Source organism: Cygnus olor, chromosome 1 (genome assembly GCF_009769625.2).
Source record: "Cygnus olor isolate bCygOlo1 chromosome 1, bCygOlo1.pri.v2, whole genome shotgun sequence".
In the NCBI taxonomy this organism is placed as follows: domain Eukaryota; kingdom Metazoa; phylum Chordata; class Aves; order Anseriformes; family Anatidae; genus Cygnus; species Cygnus olor.
In genome coordinates this window covers 136,808,283-136,829,448 of record NC_049169.1, presented here as the reverse complement: position 1 = coordinate 136,829,448, position 21,166 = coordinate 136,808,283, and the positions used below count along the sequence as shown (strand labels likewise).

Sequence of the window (21,166 nt, the reverse complement as noted above, 5' to 3'; positions counted from 1 at the left end):
TGATCTCCACTTGGACATTGAGCCATTGATACCAACTTTTTGAGTGCAACCATCCAGCCAACTCCTTACCCACTGAGCAGTCCATCTGTCAAATCCATGTCTCTCCAATTTAGAGACAAGGATATCATGAGAGACAGTGTCAAATGCTTTGCACAAGTCCAGGTCGATGATGTCAGTTGCTCTTCCCCTATCCACCAGTGCTGTAACCCCATTGTAGAAGGCCACCAGATTTGTCAGGCATGATCTGCCCTTATTGAAGCCATGTTGGCTGTCACCAATCACCTCTCTATTTTTAATGTGTCTTAGCACAGTTTCCAGGAGGATCTGCTCCATGATCTTACCTAGCACAGAGGTGAGATTGACTCATCTTTAGTTGACCAGATCTTCTTTTTTTCTCTTTTTAATGGGGGTCTTTTCTTTAATGGAGAACTGCACCAAACTGCTGGACATCCATATATAATGAATCTCAACTTCCATAGACTTTTTCACATTCTGGTTCTTCAGATCGAACTGGATCTTCTCCAAAAGTGGGAAGTTCTTCATTCTCTCAATCCCTGTATTTGACTTCTGTGAATTGGGCAGTGTGGCTAGAGCACTTGCCAATAATGACTCAGGCAAAAAAGTTGCTGAGTACCTCAGCCTTCTCCATGCCAGTTGTAGCCAGGTCTCCTGTTTCGCTCATCAGGGGGTTACAGTGTCTTTTATCCTCCTTTGTTATACTATGTATTTCAAGAAATCCTTCTTGTTATTTTTTACATCTCTAGCTCCAGCTGTGCCTTGGCTATCCTGACGCCTCCCTGAACTCCCAGGCCATATCCCTATAATCTTCCCAGGATATTTATCATTGCTTACACTGCCTATGTGTTTTGGTTTTGTGCCTGAATTTGGCTAAGAGTTCTTAACTTAGCCAAGCTGGTCTCCTGTTTCCCTTGCCCAATTTCTTGCATGCTGCAATTGAGCTCTCTTATGCCCTAAGAGAAATGTCTTTAAATATCTCCCAGCTCTCATTTGCTCTATTATCTCTAAGGGCAATTTCTCAAGGGATCCCACGTGCTTGTGCCCTGAACAGCCAAAAGTTTGCCTTTCTGAGTTTTAGGGTCTCAGACTGTACTATGCAGCATAAGAAAAGGCAGGTGCTATGTTTCTCAGTTCACAGAAAGATGCTTTGCTGGACAAATGTCTTTCAGGGCCCAGGCACATGCTTCAGTCTCAAAATCAGTCAAAAAGCCTTGGGCTACTACAGAGCCTGTTAACCTCGGCAGTTATGCATCTCCATGCCTGGGTAGTGTGATAGCTCAGGACTATGCTCACATCACTGAATGCATTTGGAAGGAGGATACAGACTCTGCACCCAGAGGGCAAGAGGGACTGTACACCATCCTAGGACCAGGGCACTAGTACAAGCAGGTGCCATAGTGCTGTTTTGGTACACTCAGGGCATTTGCATGCCAGAAGAAACTTTTCCTTGACTGTGCATTGAATTCACCACCCCCCCAAAAAAGATATGTACGCATAGAGGACATTAACTTTGTCAAGTAGAAAAGTTGTGGAAGCTGGTGATATTGGTTTTCTGCCCATCTATGGAACACTTCATGAATTTGCATGTCATGGGAGCTGTCTTTAAGTATGACTGAGGCAGAGCTGTGAACAGCTGTTATGAAGTCCACAGCACCAGGCATAATCTCCCATGCAGGGCAGTGACCCTGGGCAATAAGCTGAAAACAGTGGTGTGGTTTGAAACAATGGTGCTGACCTATACCTGAGCCAGAAGTTCAACTTGCATCTTCATCTGCCTTTGAGGTTGTGCGCGGTATGGAAGCCTCTATGAAACACAGGTGACAGGAACAAATGAAAATTATGCAAAGGAAGTGGTGAAGAGCGTGTCACTCTCCTCGTACTTATTTGCCTTCCTGTAGCAACACGGTGGATGTAGCCGTGCTTTTTCCCTGTTGCTTTACGGAAGTGTGGGGTAAGGGAAATGAGTAAGATGTAGGCGGTATTTTTACACCCTCTTACGTGAGCAGTTTAGAAGACCTTAATAATGAAATAACACTGTCAAAGCACAGAAAAATATGCCTCCGAGGCAAATTTATGGCTTCCGTCCCTTCCGTGCCCCTTTACTATAACCGCCACAGGGAAACATCTTTGCAAGGAGGAGGTATGTTTATTTTTTTATTTCTCTGTTTTTAACTTTTATCCCAAAGAAGCTAGGCAAAGAAATACTGTATTTTGTCATTGTGTTGTTGTAATATTCTCAAAATAACTCTGTGAGGGGTGGATAGACACTACTTACGAAATGCATGCTTTTGTCTCCAAAGACTGTCTTAGACAACATTTTGATAGCTTATTAGCACATTTTTTCTGCAATCTGAAAATAGTTATTTAAAAATACCTAAAAATGAAAAGTGACCATATTAACAGCATTATTGGGTTCATCCAAGTAGCAGTATTTTGCTTGTTACAGCAAAACCTGCATTACAGTACTGAAGAGTACCTATGTCACTTTCTGTATTCTCTTGCAGAACGCACAGCTTGCCTGGAAATATTCAGATTTTTAAACTCATAGAGCAAAATCTCTATACAGAGTAAATTCCTTTGAGAAGTACTGCATTTAAGTACCAGTTGAATGGAAGTATTTATGTGTCTTTTCTCTTATTCCAATTTTAATATTGAGGTAGAATATTTCACAATATCCATAATTCTCTGAAAATGTCAGAGGAATGTAAGCATAAATTTATCCTCATAGCACATAAAAAATGTAAGCAATAGTTACAGCTCTAATACTCCCCTACAGGCAAAAATAATTCTCTAAATGTCTCAGAGGTAAAGCTGGGAAATAAACTCAGAGGTCTAGTCTTAAGTAAGATGCCCAGCATTAATAAGGTATTCCCTCCCTGCCCATCCCCCCCTCCCAAGGGGGGGGGGGGGGGGGGAGGGGAGTGTTATTTTTGTTTGTTTATTTGTTTTCCAGTAAGAAACCTTCCTTTCCAATGGTTATAAAAGTCATAGCATTATCAGACATGATAAGCTACATGGTCATATATTACTTATAACCAACAGGTTATTGGGCAGATTTTTTCTTGTCTAATCAGTCTCTTTTATTCTCTAATCAGTCTGAATGAGAATAGTCACTGCAGCAGGATTTCAACCTAGATAATATTTCCAAATTTCTAAAATAAACATTGTCAGTGGACATTTCTCAGGACTGAGCATTTTCAGAAAAAAGTAATTAAAATTGACTTATTCTGCAGTATGAAGTCCAGCTGTAGCCAGTTTTCATGGAAAATTCTGCAATGCAGAAAGAAAACAGCTTTGCATGGAAATACTTTGTTTCCTTAAGATTTTGGTCAATAATCTACACAGCAATTACTTGAGATGGAAAAGAAAGTTTCTCCCACCTCTGAGGAAAAAAAGTACAGTTCTACTGCAACTGTTTATCTAAAGAGAATAAATATATGATAATACCACAGGTATAAGAAAGTGAAGGAAAAGATATTTTTAAAAATAGTTTTGTGATTTTCATAGAAAAGGAAGAAAGGCAGCATTTCTGTGTAGTAGTTACATGTGGATTCCAGATAATGTGAGATGCAGAATGAATTATTCCTCCTGGATTAAAGGCAGAAAACTTTGTTATAGAGGGATGCCTCTAGGCTGGTCATCCCGACCTATCTTTCCAGTGACTGCTGGGAAACAAACAGAGTGAAGGCTTTATTCATCACATCCTAGCTTGAATAAACAGTCTTGTTTCTTTCCAGCCACTATAAAGGCAGCATAGAATTACTGGCTCCCTTGTGGGCACAGCTATACAGCACTTGTATAATGTTAAGCGAGATGAACTCCACCCTGCAGTCTGGTGGCATCTTCAGAGTTAGGTTAAAAGGTTAAAGCAATTTAATTTCTTTTTGTTTCCAATAGTAAAGTATGATGTTTTAATTCCAAATATGTTATTTGTAGTCCTTTACAAATTATGTGATCTATTGCGTCCAAGAGCTGAGAAAAGTTTATGCATTTTCTATTCAGGAACTTTTGAATAAAAGGTAAAAATGGTCTTGGACTCAGGGCCCAGAAGTGAGATCCAGTCCTTCCTTGTTAGCAATCGTGATTACCACAAAGAATGCAGAGTCAGATTTATTTTCTTTGACATTTTTCTGCAGATACAACTCCTACAGTTTATAATATCCACAGAAGTGATGGAGCTAATCTAAGTTGACTCAAAGAAAGAAAGATAGAAGCAAACACACAAACAAAGTAAAGAAAACACTGTTTGCTTAAAATAATGTGTTGTTATAGAGTTGGGTGCAATTACAATCATCACATCAGTTCCACTCAGTTAAGTACCCTACCTCTTTCACAAAAAGATATAAAGAATGCCCCCCCCCAAAAAAAAAAAAAAAATCATATATAGTTAAAGATACTAAAATGTGGGGAAATAAATTATTCATGTTTGAAACAAAGGATGCTTGTGAGGATATTATATACAAGCTAGTATAGTTGCTTGTGTATTTCATTATCATTATTAAACAACTTAGGAGAGAGTTCAGAAGAAAGAGTGCACTACAGAGAAACTAAGCTGTCCTTTTGCAGCACAGCATACAGAAAATGATCATGACAGTATGGTCCTACTTTTTTTTTTTTTTTTTTAATGAAATAATGATAAAGAAGTGATCAATACAGGGTTATTAAAAGAGGAGGTGTTAAGCAAGATGCCACTAGAACAATTTAACTAATTCTCAAGCACAAACTGGAAGGAGAAAAAAATCAGTATCTCACTGAAGTAATGGGAGAAACATCTCATGAAGACTTAGTTCCACTCCAGATGTTATTAAAAATAAAAGTAAAATTGTAAAACTAACACTGTAGGTGAATACAGTAGGCTCAAAAATAAACAGCACCTTGAAGAAAGGTTAGCCATAATTTTGTACACCAGAGAAAGGTGAATATAAAAGAAATTTAAAATAAATCTCCACAAAACTTGTAATGAAAGTCCTATCCACAAAGCAAATAATGTCACTCATGCATGTTTGAGTGAGCTTCCCAGTGTGTACTTGTTTTTGATCTGAATGTGACACTTTACAGATGGTCATGGATGGTTTGTATACAGAGTAATGTTGTGGCTGCAGAACTCAGGCTCTTAAGTTTAAAGAATATTTGAGTATGTCTCTATATGCTTCTCTTGGATATAAAAAGCTGAAGCCATCACTGGAGTCGCCAAGGAACTGGTTTCATTTGCCTTTCCTTTTACCACAGTGCCATCTTAGGAGTTCCCTTCACCTTATGTCCTATGTTCCCAGTCAACTCAACTGTTTGTTGGGACACACCTGAACCAGATTGTTATCTAATCTGACACCAGAATAGCCTTTTTTTCTTTTTATTTATTTACTTATTTTTGATTTGTAGCATCACCAAAGGCTTTACAAAACCCACACCTCTAAGACCCTTGTACAGCACCTGTTATCACACTTCAGACTACTGCAGTTACTTGATGGGAAGAAAACTTCCCTATTTCCATTCCAGTAATATTTCCCTTTTGTAAATGCAGATGTGAAGTGCATAGATTTGATTGACCCAGGGTCATAAAGTGAATCTGTGTCGGAAGAGACAACTGAGTGAAGCTGTCTGTCACCTTACTACTGAACCATACTCACTGGACTCTCAGGAGTGGGATGTTATACATATATATAAATATGTATATAAGTTGGGATATGTATATAAGTAATCATTATGATGAGTGCTTACATGTCTCTAGCATCTAGATAAGTTCAACATTTCTTGCAGCAGCAGGAGTAGCTTAGATAGTTCTCCTTAGATAGCTCTTTGTTGCTAACCCACCCCACCATCTCAGGTGAGTTTGTTCCATTACTTATAATAAGAGGTGCAAAGATAGATGGAAAAGCAATATGAAATAAGAACTACTGGGGTGGCAAAGCATTATTGGTTTTGGAGATGATCAGTTCTTCAGCTCAGCTCACTAGGATCCTCTGCAAGGAATGGCACAGCCAGGGAGGCAGGATGGAATCAGGAAGGGGACACAGAGGATAGGGAACGACAGACAATGCTTAAGCCAACACTACTGTTGAAAGAAATGTTGTTGAACTGAGCTCTTGAAAGAGTTCCAACCTTACTCTTGGAAGAGATGAAGCTTTCCAGAGATCCAGGAGTATTATGGCAAATTTGTAGTCTCTTGAACCATTCCACTTTATTTCCAAAGGTGTAAAATTTAGATGGTTGTTACTCTTGGGACTTCTTTGCAAGATCTCGTCCCTGATAACATTTCCCATAGTGTCTGCTGACTACCCATGTGGTGAGTGTTAAAAGGATATTTCCACCGAGGTGTTCTGAGTGATGGGATTTTATTCCTCTATATATATATCTAGCTAAGGTATATAACATTGTATTAGGTCTTCTAGATAGCAGCCTCATTGTATTAGGTGTCCTAGATAGCAGCCTTTGCCTCTGGAAACTTTGAACCAGGCCACATTTATTATGTGCCTACATTCCTAGTATGTTCAAATGAAAAAAAAAAAAAATCCCTTCTGTAGAGTAGTCCCAAAAACCTTTATACAGCACAGTAACTGCCTGAATCTAGCCAAGAAAAAATATGAGGTACAAGGTATAAGAGTGTATTCTTGAGCACCTTTTCTGGAGAAAGATTACTTTTTCTCACATCACTGCTGAGGACAGAAAAGGATCCAGAAGGAAAATACACCTTTTGAATTCTCTCCTTGCTCACCCAAGGAATGTGGTGGAGGCCAAATAAAGCATAGAATCATTAGGGTTGGAAAAGACCTCCAAGATCATCTGGTCGAACCATCACCTTATTACCAATGTCACCCACTAAACCATGCCCCTAAGCACCATGTCTCAACCTTTCCTTAAACACCCCCAGTGACAGTGACTCCACAACTAAAAAAACAGATTTATATGGGATGGAAGAAATTAATGGGGGATCAGGCTTTGTCAGACTGCTAAGTACAGTGATCTATGAAGTAGCTCTTAACTTTGAAACCCCTTAGGACACTTCTCACCAGTAGCTGAGAGACTGTATAAGTGAAGGCTTGTTCTGTGCTTTCTCTTTCTTTTTACTTTTCTCCCTAAGAATTCACTGATATCAGTTTTGGTCTGCTCAAATACAGCATTTTGTTTGAAATCAGTGCTGTCGGCTATGTGATCAATTGCTCTATGGGGAAATAAAGAAAAAGAGGCTTCCAGCTTGGACTGCAGTGAAGCTTGGACAGGAGACAGCCAATTGTTCTCATAAGATGATGACTTCTTAACATTGTTTGGGAACAAGTGTTTGACATGGGGGTGCTTTAAGGCTCACTGTGGAGGTACATCCAATGGTAGGCAGTGATGGTGCTTAAGCTCAACGATTCACTGTCTTGGAAAGCTGTGATGCAGTCCTTCAGTTCATGATGACAGTAGCTACTGCATGATTATTATTTCCCGTTGAAGATCTTACCTTTTGATAGGGAAGACACAACACATGGAACTAATTCCTCATGTGAATATACAACCTGAACAGTTCTTTGATGTAAGCAAATTATCAATTTACACTTCATTTTTTTCTTGTTTTTGCATTAATGACATGGATATGTGGGCATATCAAGTCCTGTGCATTCAAAATTCCCCATATCCTTGAATCCAAAGTGCCTTAGTCTTGAACAGATTAACAATGCTTCTAAATTCAAGATTGAAAATACGCCATTCTCTCCTCAAAATGATGACAGTTCTGCAGGAGCTAGTTTTGGGAAACAGTCTCAGGGTAAGGTTGTAAGCATCTAATTGTTACACAATGAAAGAGGTGGAAAACTTGTTTTAAATCCTTAGTCCTTTATAAATCAACCAAATGTCAGTGCATAACACAGACACAGGATAGAGAACTTCCCTGGCTCATAGTTGTAGAATTTATATTCCATTGTAGGCTGGACCTTAGACAAACTGAGGATCTAAACAAAGGACTCAACAGTGACCGTCTTCATTAGTAGTCTCCACTACATCATGTCCCTGAGCTGACTAAATCATAGTGAAATTTTCAGTATCTGTAGCAACGGTAGATAATCCTCAGACTCAACACAGATAAAATCACTGCTACATTGAAGTAAACATGTAATTGCAAGACCCAACTAGTATGCAGTTGGTTTTGCTAATCAGGTGCTTAAAAATCACCGAATAGGCATGCAGAGCTCTACAGGGTTTAAGCAGTTACACAATCTCTCCACAGAATTGATGTGGGATATTCTTCCTGTGTTTGCAGACATGAATGGCACAGCCATAGAAAATTTTATCTGTGTGATATATAATGTTTCCTTCATGAACTGCACTTGGCATGTGAGCAGGACAGCTCCAGGAGATACCCAATATTTCCTGTACTGGAAGAGCTCACGGTAAGTAGGTCTTCTTGAGTCTTGGGAATTTTGAACTCTGGTCTGACATGTGGCATTGCTAATATTTAACTGAAGCAATTTGTCATATACAGGAAAGAAGATTTCATAGGATGCCAGAATTATGTCAAAGATAATTGTGGAAGGCACACAGGATGTAGATTCCAAAATGTGACAATAGAAAATAAGAGTGCTTATTTCCTGGTAAATGGAAGTGGACAAAACATTCAGTCCTACAAGAATATGATTGCTCTGTACAAAATTGGTAAGGATATATATTTTTTTCAATTTTATTTCATGAATCATAGAATGGCCTGGGTTGAAAAGAACCTTAAAGATCATCTACTTTCAATCCCCCTGCTCTGGGCAGGGTTGCCAACCACTAGAGCAGGCTGCCCAGAGCCACATCCAGCCTGGCCTTGAATGCCTCCAGGGATGGGGCATACACAACCTCTCTGGGCAACCTGTTCCAGTGCCTCACCACCCTCTGAGTGAAAAACTTTCTCCTAATTTCTAACCTAAATCTCCCCTGTCTTAGTTTAAAACCGTTCCCCCTTGTCCTATCACTATCAACACATATAAACAGGCGTTCCCCCTCCTGTTTATAGGCTCCCTTCAAGTACTGGAAGGCCACAATGAGGTCTCCCTGGAGCCTTCTCTTCTCCAAGCTAAACAAGCCCAGTTCCCTCAACCTTTCTGCACAGGAGAGGTGCTCCAGCCCTCTGATCATCTTAGTGGCCCTCCTCTGGACGCATTCCAAAAGCTCCACATCCTTCTTGTGCTGGGGGCCCCAGGCCTTCACTCAGTACTCCAGGTGGGGTCTCACAAGACCAGAGTAGAGGGGGACAATCACCTCCCTCTCCCTGCTGGCCACCCCTTTTTTGATGCAGCCCAGGACATATGGCCTTCTGGGCTGCAAGTGCGCACTGACGGCTCATGTCCAGCTTCTCGTCCATCAGGACCACAAAGTCCTTCTCCACAGGGCTGCTCTCAAGTTCTTCTTCGCTCAGTCTATATAAATACCTGGGATTTCCCCAGCCCAAGTGCAACACCTTGCACTTGGCCTTCTTGAACCTCATTAGGTTCTCATGGGCCCACTTCTCCAGCCTGTCCAGGTCCCTCTGGATGGCGTCCCTTCCCTCTATTGTATCGACTGCACCACTCAGCTTGGTGTCATCTGCAAACTTGCTGAGGGTGCACTCAATACCGTCATCTATGTCATTGATAAAGATGTTGAAGAGCACCAGTCCCAAGACTGACCCCTGAGGGACACCACTTGTGACTGTCCTTCACCCAGACACAGAACCATTGATCGCAACCTTTCGGCCGCAACCAGCCAACAAATTCTTTATCCACCTAACAGCCCATCCTTCAAATCCATACCTCTCCAATTTAGAGAGAAGAATGTGGTGAGGGACCATATCAAAGCCTTTGCTCAAGTCCAGGTAGATGATATCCATCACCCTTTCCTTGTATTTCTAGTATTACACTAAGGGAGTGAAGAATTCTTCTGGGGGTGGGGGGTGGGGGGGAGGGGGGCGGCGCTGGAATTTAAATCTGCTCCTCAGAACAGATTTTTCTATTCCTTTTCCTAGTCTTAATGGCTGAAAAGCCAAATGTACAAGAGTGAAAAAAAAAGAACAGAGAGACAATCTGAAACCACAGGTCAGATAATTTTGAACATTTCAGTCAAATATGTGTTCTATGAAAGAACAAGCTCATCTTTTGGAATTAAGTAGCTATGGATGCCTGAGTGGGACTAACTAGATGTTAGGTCTTTACCAGTATCTCAGAATTCTGAACTCTGTTCATCCACAGAATACAAAAGAACCAAGTGCCTTAGTAGAATGAGTAAAATATTTCTTTCCTTTTTTTTTTTTTTTTTTTTTTTTTTTCTAATGGAAGGACGAGTTTCTAGTTAGAAAAAGAAAAAAAAAAAAAAGGAAGGAAATTGATTCAATTTAATATGAACACAAAAAAAAATCGCTGCTCAGATTAAATTTTTCAATTCAGTAAAACGGGTTTGTTTCATAGAATCATAGAATTATTAAGGTTGGAAAAGACCTCCAAGATCATCTGGTCCAACCGTCCCCCTACCACCACTGTCACCCACTAAACCAGGTCCCTAAGCACCACGTCTAACCTTTCCTTGAACACCCCCATGGACAGTGACTCTACCACTTCTCTGGGCAACCCGTTCCAATGCCTGACCACTCTTTCTGGGAAGAAATTTCTCCTAATTTCCAACCTGAGTTTGTTTGTTTTAATTTCATTTTACCTACAGTTACTTCTGATATTCCAGGCTCCTCAACTGGAGTGTTAAATCAGGAAGTTCTGCTTTTGAATATGGGGTGAATCTGGTAATTCTCACAAAGCTGCATTACAACTTTTTAAACCAGTTGCTTGAACAGCCACCTAGCCACCTATATTTTAAAAAGACACAGTAAAAAGACTTGTTTTTTAATCAGTTGTATTCATAGATGCATAATAGTTTTATTCTTAATTAAATTATTTCAGAGAAGCTCACCCCTCCATTAAATGTCACTGTGAACTGTACAGGACTTTCTCATAGTTGTGAAATTAAGTGGCAACCACCTCGTACAAGTCATGTGAAAAGAGACACTTGTTTCAAATATCAAGTTGTCATAGAAAAGAAGGTAAGAAGAATTGATTATAACACTTAACTCTTTTTGCCTGCTTGTATTTCCACACACACTACCATACAACCGATCCCCTGTTCTTCTGTTTGAGTGACCCCTCCATTTTTTATACAAGGTATCCTTGAACAGTTACAGGAGTGCTTTCAGTCAGCTGGCCATTAAAGAAACAGTGCAAGGATCCCCATGCTGAGGGTGAATACACAGAGCTAAATCTTCCTCACCATTACCACTACCACCTCCCTCCCCTCCCACCTGCACCCCCCCCAAAAAAAAAAAAAAAAGAAAAAAAAAAAAGACACCCCAGTTTGGCCTTCTTGGTTTTGCCATGTGTGGAAGTTGCCTGACATGAACGTAATTCTGCCAAAGGATGTAGTTGGCCAATAAAGTGAATTACATAGTGAATTCAGTGTGTAACTGGAATTCTTGGATTGTTGCAAGGGCTCAAAATTGCCCAAAATTTTAACTTTAAATGTAGCTAGCTGGTTTAAAGATCAGAAATGTATGATGTTACTCATTTGCAGTGCACTAGAGGAAAAAAAGTGAGCGACGCAAAGTAGAAAAGTGGATGGTTTAAATAGATAATGCTAACAGCAACATTTAACATGCTCATCTTATAGCTTGTGCCAAGTTCTCCCTCGTGGTTTTGTTTTTGTTGTTTTGTTTTGTTTTGTTTTGTTTCTTGTGTGTTTCCTGTTTTACTGTTAACTGGAATTCTGTAATTCTTTTGTATGCAGCTTTTGTGCAAACAAGCATCCTCCCAGATCCAACTGTCTACTTAGATGACCTCAAAGTCTGTACCTTATCTGATTCTGAGGTTTAGCTAAAGTAGGTCTGCACCTTATATACAGTTGTGAATTTCACTGCAGCTGTCACAATCAGATATAAATGGGCAGAAATACACATCAGTTCATTGTGGGTTGTGGGAGGGTTTTTTTTTTTTTTTTTTTCAAGTTCAGTATATTTTTTGTTAACTTAAAGTGGAAAGAACCATCCATGTCTTAATATATATATATATATATATATAGTCATGTTATTAGAACAGAATATCCAGGTTTCCCAGAACTTACCTATATATGGTTGTTACTATACATTTTAATAATTGCAAGTATTTTGATGATATGGATGAATAAACACAGTAGTATTATATCCATCAAAAATATTGCTTGAAATATTTGTAGGAACAGTTGAATTCACTGTTCCAAAGGTAAAAAATAAAAATTAAAAGGAAGACATAACATAACTAATTAAAAGATTAACAGTACAAAAGTTACAAAGACAAAAGTTTTGATGGAGAAAACATTGCCCCAGTTTGCTAGTATTTTTTAAGATACTCTTACGTACAAGTGAAACATACACTTTTCATTTGTGGGCAACCTGAGCCTTTTGTTGTTGTTGTTGTTGTTGTTTAGTTCTTTGATTCACAGTTCTGCAATCAAAATTAAAGTGTACATTATTTTAGAGCATTAGTGGTAAGCAAAAATGTTTCAGTGGAAGAACTGTTTAACTTCATGGTCTATAAAAGAAGGCATATGAAGCATGTGGGTTTTTTTGTTGTTATTGTTTTCTGAAAATCAAACATTCATAAGGCAAGGCACCTTATTATAAAGAAACAAAAGGAACAATCATAAACATTCAAGTTCTCTGTTGTTGCTAGGCTGATCCTGAGAAAGGCATCAAAGACACATCTAAAATGGTAAGTCTTTATCACCCTATTAATCTAACGTTTATGCTGGGTTGAAAAGCCATCTATATAAGAACATCCTCCAATCAAATTGCCTTGGTTTCAGTATACTGTGTATGCTTCTTATTGACAAGTTTCCTCAACATAGTTTTAAACTGTTTATAAAATATATTCCTGCATATATGAAACTTTATGTTATTTCTTTGCAAGTCACAAAATCTTCCATTTTACAGTTCATTGTACTTCCTAGCAAACTCAAACTTGTGTATAAATATGGATCATAATTCCACGTTGTTGTAGACAAAAAAAAAAAAAAAGGAGAACTGTGGAGATTTGTACTTTATTAATGGTCTCTGGGAGAGGTTGAGATGAAGGATGCAGGAAAATATCAACTGAAAGATTAAATCAGTATAAAGGAGGAAGAAGAAGAAGAAAAAAAAAAAAGCATGTTTTCAAGAAAGCTCAGTACTCTTCTGAGAAGCATTTCCATATATGTCAAATGTTTCACTTCTATGTAATCTGGTTGTTAAACTTTACTTCAGTTTTGAAAACAATTATGGGAAAGGCAATGCCAATTCTTCAAAGAAGTTCCTGCTAAAAGACTTACAGATTGAAAATACACTATTGATTTTTTTCCAAAATTCTGCTCTTTAGCAGAGGTTAAATGCTGCAAATTTCATCCTCCCAGCATCACCAAAAAAATTGTTCATACAAAAGGAATTAAGATGGAACAAGCTAATTTCTTAAGGGATGATTTTCTATTTGTTATTTCACTCATCTGTCGATAGATACATGTGCAAAATTTGTAAGTGTCTACATCATTAAATGAAGCAGACACACTGTCATCTAGCAAAGAAAAAGCTCTCAGTCTAGTTGTTTTCTATTTAGGAAACAAACATCACTGGAAACTCCTACATATTTGACAGCTTCAATGCAGAAAAAAGATACAGCATCAAAATCAGAGCTACTGACAATGGTTGCTTAGTGAGCAAAAACTGGGGGGAGTGGAGTACACCTGTAGAGTTTGGTAAGAGTGAAAATCATTTTCTTGACCTAATTTTCTCTCAGATATTACTTGTCTGCCTCACTTCTTACTTCACAGATAGAAACATTTTTATATTTGCAAATTTCTTCAATTTGCTAGGATGAAAGGAGCAAAGAACCGGAATATCTCTTAATATAAGGGAGGTTTCCAACCATTCTGTTGTGACAGTTAATTCTTCTTGCAAGAAGATAGTGAACAAAGCACACTTTTTTCAGGTCTTCATTGCTAGCTGTTTTCTTTCTTCCATTTCTACTTCTGTCTTTATAAACTTCTCATTTCCCTGTTGCTCTCTGACACCTTGAATTTTGAAGTACTCGGTAGGCCTCAGAACCTCACAAAACGCTTGGTAGTCTCAAGTTACTGGAGATGGCCCACATACTGTCTGCCATCCTACTCTTTCACATGTTACAGGATCATGAGGAGCTAGGCTAAGGAAGAAGTGACTTCATACTGGTGTTTCACATAGTTGAGCAATCTTTCTTTTTCTGTGATACTAAACAACATTTTGATGACTACATGTCTTTCAGGAGGAGAACAACTTATGTCTACCTCATCATATGTGCTACTTCTGGTATCAGGACTGGCAGCAAGTATCGTATTTTTTCTCTGTGCAGTGTAAGCTTTGTTACTTGTGCATTTTTTTTTATTTTTATTTTTATTCTGTACCTGAAATAACTCCTCTTTCTCCAATAGAAATGTTCCAGTGTCTTTTAAGGAGGGGGGAGGGGGGAAAAAGTGACACTGAATTATTGCAGGAGTCATGACACCATGGACATTCCTCAAGTGGGCTCTACATTTCTGATTGCCAACCTTTTTACTTTCTTGATCAATATTGCACAACTCCTTTCAAGACAAGGTCTTATATCAGTTCCCCTTTCCTACTTTCAGATACTGCAATGTAGAGGGGTGGCATGTAAAATTTCCTTGTTTTAAGAATATTTCTCTTTAAGAGAATGAAAAAACTTCCTATGATTTTTTAAAAAGTCATAAAATAGATTATTATAATCAAAATTCTGAACAATGAACTGATGCCATTGTTTTCAATTCACATAATTTTTAGTTAATCTTTCATTATTTTTGTCTTGGAGGAAGAAAATGATAACTCAGGAGTATAATAATAATATAGTACATTTTGATATGTTTGCATACTGAGTCTTTTCTTCACCACCCCTTTTTGTCACTGTAGAAACATTTATTTGAAAACAGTACCTGCTAGAGTACTACAGCCAAAAGACCCATTCCATGAGATCGCTCCAATGAATTTCCAGGTATATTTTCCTTCCATTTGTCTGAAATTTGTTGTAAACGAGGATCCATTGCAGTTTCAAAGGTATGACCTAAGTGTCAGAGAAATGTGTAGAAGCACAGATTATATTTTTTTTCCTTCTATTGGTGTACTGAAAGAGGAGTTCCATATGAAAATAATTCTTCTGGTTTTCCTTTTCCATTCTATGATATTTGTGATATGTCCACCTGGAGCATTTGACAAATACATAATTTCACCCAGCTCTCCCTATAAACCATATGTTATCACTAAAAGAGAGCTGAGCCTAAGCTCAGCACAATAATAACGTAGATCCAGGCTGCTGCTCAGCTATGGGGTGAGAATGGACAGAGAAATCTACTTCTGGTCAAAAATACTTGTGTCATAGCAGACGCTGAGACCATGTCAATATTTGGCAACACTGCTTAAGAAGGGAAGTTTTTGAGGTTATGGTAAGAAAGCACAGTAGAGAGCTAAGAGATTCTAGCTTACGCAGAGTGCTCGAGAGATTCATGAGAGCAAGGAACAGATTGCAAGTAACAAGGGAACTGACAGTCTGGAGAGCATTGTGCAAAACTTGCTGCAATTCAGAAAGTATTTGAGTTGGCTACAGGCAGGCCTGGAAGCAAGAACATGTCCACAAGGAAACACTGGATCACTGGAAGCCTCTCTTAATCCTTTTAATTTCAGTTCCTTAGTCACACGAACTTTCCAATGTTAAAAAAAAAAAGAAAAAAAAAAAAATAGATTTCTGGCTTTTGAGTGGAATAACCCCAGGCACCAGTACAGACTGGGGGGTGACCTGCTGCAGAGCAGCTCTGCAGAGAGAGACGTGGGAGTCCTGGTGTGCAGCAGGCTGACCATGAGTTAGCAATGTGCCGTTGTGGTCAAGAAGGCCAACAGTATCCTGGGCTGCATTTGGAAGAGTGCTGCCAGCAGGTCAAGGGAGGTGATCCTCCCCCTCTGTGCAGCCCTGGTGAGGCCTCACCTGGAGTATTGTGTCCAGTTCTGGACAAGAGGGACATAGAACTACTGAAGCGAGTCCAGAGGAGGGCTACTAAGGTGATTAGAGGGCTGGAGCACCTGTCGTATGAGGATAGGCTGAGAGAACTCGGCCTGTTTAGCCCGAGAAAGAGAAGACTGAGGGGAGACATCATAAATGTGTATAAATATCTGAGGGGAGGTTGTCAAGAGGATGGAGCCAATCTCTTTTCAGTTGTGCCCAGCAACAGGACAGGAGGCAACGGGCACAAACTGAAGCACAGGAGGTTCCAGCTAAATACAAGAGGGCACTTCTTTACTGTGAGGGTGACAGAGCACTAGCACAGGTTGCCCAGGGAGGTTGTGGGGTCTCCTTCTCTGGAGATATTCAAAACCCACCTGGATGCCATCCTGTGCAACGTGGTCTAGGTGATCCTGCTCGGCAGGGGGGTAGGATTAGATGGTCTTCAGAGGTCCCTTCCAACCTCAGCCATTCTGGGATTCTGGGATTCTGTGAGATGTCCTTTGGTCCTCTTTGGGGAGCTCATCATGAAGGGAATATCTAGATGCTACTACTTCACTCCTCTCACTGACAGAGTCCTACAACAGCTTCTATATAATAAATAACTACCATTTAAATAATAGGAGGTTCAAAATTGTAAACTAGTGACTAATCTAATGCGTGAAACACTAATTAAATGTTTTATTCTTCCTTTAATAGACAGAATATGAGAATCAATTAATAAAGCATGAAACTGAAGAAATAATAACCGTTATTGAAGAAGTGGCATAATGGCATGCAAGTGAAGAGAGTCGGATTTTTTTTGTTGTTTTTGTTTTTGTTTTCACATGAACAATTATGTATCTTGTTGGCAATAATTTATAGGTTTTTCATATTGTCCTTCTTGTAAGCAGAGATAACAGCATTGCCTGTAGAGGCAGCTCCTCAGGAACCTGTCTTTGAAAAAATCCTTGTATTTGCTTGCAGTTTCCAAAAATATTTTCAGTTGTGTGGACTTCCTTCTTCCTATGACGATTTCTTCATTCTTCTTATGAAGACCATTTTTGCAGTGTTTCAGCAAAAATATTTCAGTAGAGCTCTGGAAGTTATTATACTACTTTTCAATCTCATCCAGAAGAATAAAATAGGAGCAACCAAATTTAAGTGTTTTATTCAGAACCTCCAGTGGTCCACTGCCTAGGAAGCAGCTTGATCAAGGCTGTAATCAGGAGTAAAAATTTATCATCTCTATGAAAACCCACTGAAAATAGGCCAAGATTAAACATCTCAAAAATGCTCACTTGCCCACAGAAAATGAATATTGTTAAAGATTTCAGGAGACAATTTTCTCATAAACCCATTTGTTGCCTCCAAACTATGTTGCTGAGTCCTTCAGCACAATATCACCTAGAGGCTGATCCTCACTATTTACAAACCCAAAGGTTTCTTCCCACTTCATATTTGTGGTAGATAAAAATATAACTTGAATTGTGAATACCAACAGGTAGCAGATAACTGGGAAGGGGAGGAGGGATGGTGTGCAATGTCAGAAATTAAACGTTTGAACTTTCAACCAGAAGCCTGTCACTTGCAAGCTGAAGTACAGGCTGGCTGTTTTTATAACATCTGGACAAAACAGAAGTGACACATCCTGAACCTCTAACTAGCAAGCAGATATGAGACTCAACCTTAGTATGGAAGCTAATCATGCATTTCACTTTAGCACGTGGATCGTTTCAGTTGGGGAAACCAAGGATTAGAGGTCATTCATAACCATGGGGTGCCCAGTGGCCCATCTCTTATTCCCCCTGTGCCTGTACACCTCATTACCGTACCCTGTGTCTCCACTTCTAAAGGCCTCTGCTGTCATCCAAGGATACACTGCATCAGTGGTGGTACCTTGGTGGAACCACACAAATATAAAAGTAAACAAATTAGCTACAGAAACCTGTTCAATGGTCTGTTACTAGCAATAGAAATACCATATTACAGGACTACATGGCTACAACAGCTGAGTTCACTATTACTGCCATTGTAAACGATCTGTTTTTCCTCATGCCAGCATTACTGGCACGACTGTCCCTCCAGGCTCAATACTAAACGTCTCCCATGCCTACAAAGCAATTCTGTTCCTTACTGTTTTTTCAAAAGTTTTCCCTGAGACTGCTAAAAAACTTATTCTGGAATTGGTTTCGTCTTTGTTTCTGTGATTCTGCCAGAAAAAGAAACAAACAAACAAACAAAACAAGCAGAGCCCTGGCTGGAGGGAAGCATGCCTTGAGCCATCCCATAGCATGAACCAGGCAGGCACTAAGTGAGTTCCTGCAGCAGAGTAGATCCTCAAAGTCAGGAGGAAGCAAGTGGGGGTAGAGGTCTCGGAGACCCTAGTCTGTGTGGTATGAGAGGACACCTCTGGAATGGTAAGTTGTGTGCCAGGGGCAAAGGTAGCAGATGTCAAAATCTGTTTAAAGATGTTGCTTGGGACTGAAAAGGATGAGCTGTGGTCTGTATCATGGTATCCAAGACACAGCAAGAAGAGAAAGGATGTTCTGGAACCTAAATCCAGGCTGCTGGCAGGACACTTCCATAGAAGTCTCTGAATTACTGCCAGTCTCCTAGCTAATATGTGAGCAACAGACAGAGCTCTGGATCTGAGACCCTATCCTGCCCTGAGCAAGCTGAAGTTGACTCTCATGACATCCAATGCATATATTACACTATTTGCCTTTCTGCTTTCTCTCACGATTTTTGAAGTCCATCACATCATAGTCCTTGCATTCAAGACTGCCCTTGACTCACATCCTTGACCAGTTTTTGTTTAATGAGTTGCAGATCCAGCTGAGGAGCTCCTGTAGTTCGCTTGTCCAGCATATGTATCTAAATATTGTTTCTGGTGATTTCTATAATTCTCCTGTTTTGCATGTACCCTGACACATTGCCCTTCCAGCAGGTCTCAGGATGGTTAAAAACATCTCAGGCAGCTGAAATCCCATCCTGGCAGATAAAGTTCACTCAGGGTGACAAAATTCCACTAGTCCACATGACCTTCAAAAAGTCCCCTTTGAAACCAACTTTTTCTGATTCTGTATTTCCAAACAAGCTTTTATTAACATTTTCTTTCAAATACCTTTCAAAACAGTAACAGAGAAGGAGCCTACTCTTTAAATTATTGCTTCCTAACAATAACAGCTTCTGCATCAAAAGTGTCCAACTAAAGGCAAAGTTTATTTTAATTTAAGGGAAATGAAACAGATAAAGTCTACCGGATCCTCTCACTCCTGTTTCGCTCGCATTCAATCATGGCCATTGGTGAACTCCTTGCATCCACACTGCTTTCACTAGGAAAGCTGATGAGGCTACAAAGCCACTCAACAACCTGGAATTCACTTCTAGCATCCTGATGAGAACATGAGAAATCCTATCCATGACACAGTAGAGGAGGGAGTAGGTGTGGGGTTAAGGCATCCCTTTCCCATCCCTGAGCAAAGGCTCCATATAGTGATCACTACAAAGGGATGGTCAGGCTGTGTAACCTTCTATTCAAGTGATTTGAATGTTCACACAGATAGAAGTCCTGCATTCTGGTCTCCTGCTGCTGTTCCTCTGTTCTGTGGAAAACATCATCTCCTGAAAAACGGAGAATCTTTAGTGCAAGGACCAAAAAGAAGGTCTCTGTAATGTTGCAGTCTATACAAAAGTCATAATACATCAGCAATACAAAATGTCTAGGCAGTTCATGTGAGTGCCCTTATTGCTGTTGGATCAATGAATTATTCTTCAAGCTTTAGGGACTTTTAGGAAAGGTTGTTTTTAATTCTGTTTCCGCAGTGACTTTACTCCTTGTAGAGCTCAAAGGTGGGAACCAATCTCAGTATCTCTGCTCAGTTTTCCTCTGGAAATAGCCTATTCATCTTCCTCTCCTGGGTTATAGTGAGACAGCTCAGCGCTGGTTTCCTAGCCTCCAGAAGATAACAGGCTTTGATAACATCATCAACTGCACTGGCCTTGCTTGGAGATTTTTATTTTTTTTTTTACATTTTTTAAAGCCTCAGGTGAGGTTTTGCCCTAAATATAGTTAAACAAAGAAATCCCCTGGGTAGAAGAGTTCCTTTGTGGTGGTTACAACACTGTCCTTGTGGGCTGTTTGGATTGTTCTGCTGTAATGTTTTCTAATTTAAAAAAAAAAAAAAAAAAGTATCCAAACCCCAAAACCTCAAAACCCAGACTTCCTCAACGTGTTATGCAGATCCACAATCTGAGAGAGTGCCAGAGAGCATGCCACTCCTCTGCTGTTTGCTACAGGCTTGGAAGTTCTTCAGAGTGGGAGCAGGAAGATCCGTCTGGGATGCACAAGTAACCATGTGGAGTTACAGCCCCCTCACACCAAGAGTTGACATTAAACACCATCTCTGAAGTGGTGCAGGACCAACAAATGCAATTTTAATGGAATTGATCCTTCCTCCTCTCCAGCCCAATCTCTGGGCTCAACTCAACTCCCTCCCTTCTTCGCTCCTGCAGTGTGAGGCGCCTGGAGGTGAGCAGAGCTCCTATTTTGGAGGTGTCTGCTGCAGGAATGGGTGGGAGACAGCTTAGCACTCTGGGAGCTATATTGTTGGAGGAGGGAGAAAAAGGGAAGTAAAAGGCTGGGAGAAAGGAGAGTGAAAGGCACAGAAACTCTGTCTTCCTTCAATTTCCTGAACTCCATTTGATTCTCCCAGGAATTTCCTATGGCTTTAATTTTATTAGCCCAGGCACTTTGCCCCCTTCCTTCTCTATAAAATGTAATCACCATAAAAATCTGTTACCACCATAAAAATGAGTGATTTTCTTCCAAAGATGAGGACACAATAAAGCGTGTTTTTGCTTGTTTGTTTGTTTTTAATTCTTTGTAGTCGGAAGTCCTTTCTTCTACCTCTACAGCTCAGTAAGTGTTCAAAAGATATCTGCATGGGCAAGCACGGAATTTCTTTTACCTGCAAGTGCAGTGAATCTTCAGATGATATACTACCTTTTCCTCTGAATGTCCATGCTGGGTTCAGACCTGAAGTCTGAACTTTCAGTTGCTTTGTCTATTGACATCTTCAATGCGATAGAAAAAGTGATTCTCAACAGAAAGAGCTTCTTCTGTAACTAAATCTGTGCTTTTTTTTTTT

General features: G+C 39.7%; 1 protein-coding gene and 1 long non-coding RNA gene across 4 annotated transcripts; one reads left to right on the top strand and one right to left on the bottom strand.

The window, feature by feature from the left end:
* Positions 1-1,930: 1,930 nt before the first annotated feature.
* On the top strand, positions 1,931-21,166 carry LOC121058819 (granulocyte-macrophage colony-stimulating factor receptor subunit alpha-like). 3 transcript variants are annotated; one of them, XM_040534861.1, is made up of 9 exons: positions 1,931-2,158; positions 8,255-8,384; positions 8,477-8,646; positions 10,899-11,038; positions 12,696-12,734; positions 13,611-13,749; positions 14,295-14,382; positions 14,954-15,035; positions 16,734-18,352. In XM_040534861.1, exons 1-9 carry the CDS (start codon positions 2,092-2,094, stop codon positions 16,803-16,805), a joined length of 927 nt encoding a protein of 308 aa, XP_040390795.1. In that variant the 5' UTR covers positions 1,931-2,091; the 3' UTR covers positions 16,806-18,352. The 3 variants fall into 3 exon arrangements, with proteins under 3 accessions (XP_040390795.1, XP_040390785.1, XP_040390777.1); XM_040534843.1 differs by lacking the exon at positions 16,734-18,352 and adding an exon at positions 20,260-20,370 and having other exon boundaries at positions 1,957-2,158; XM_040534851.1 differs by lacking the exons at positions 14,954-15,035; positions 16,734-18,352 and adding an exon at positions 20,906-21,166 and having other exon boundaries at positions 1,954-2,158.
* Positions 6,090-18,447, bottom strand: LOC121058826. Its single transcript, XR_005814366.1, has 3 exons — positions 18,314-18,447; positions 16,408-16,411; positions 6,090-6,100 (listed from the first exon to the last, which is right to left on the bottom strand). It is a non-coding gene; the product is annotated as an uncharacterized LOC121058826 (long non-coding RNA).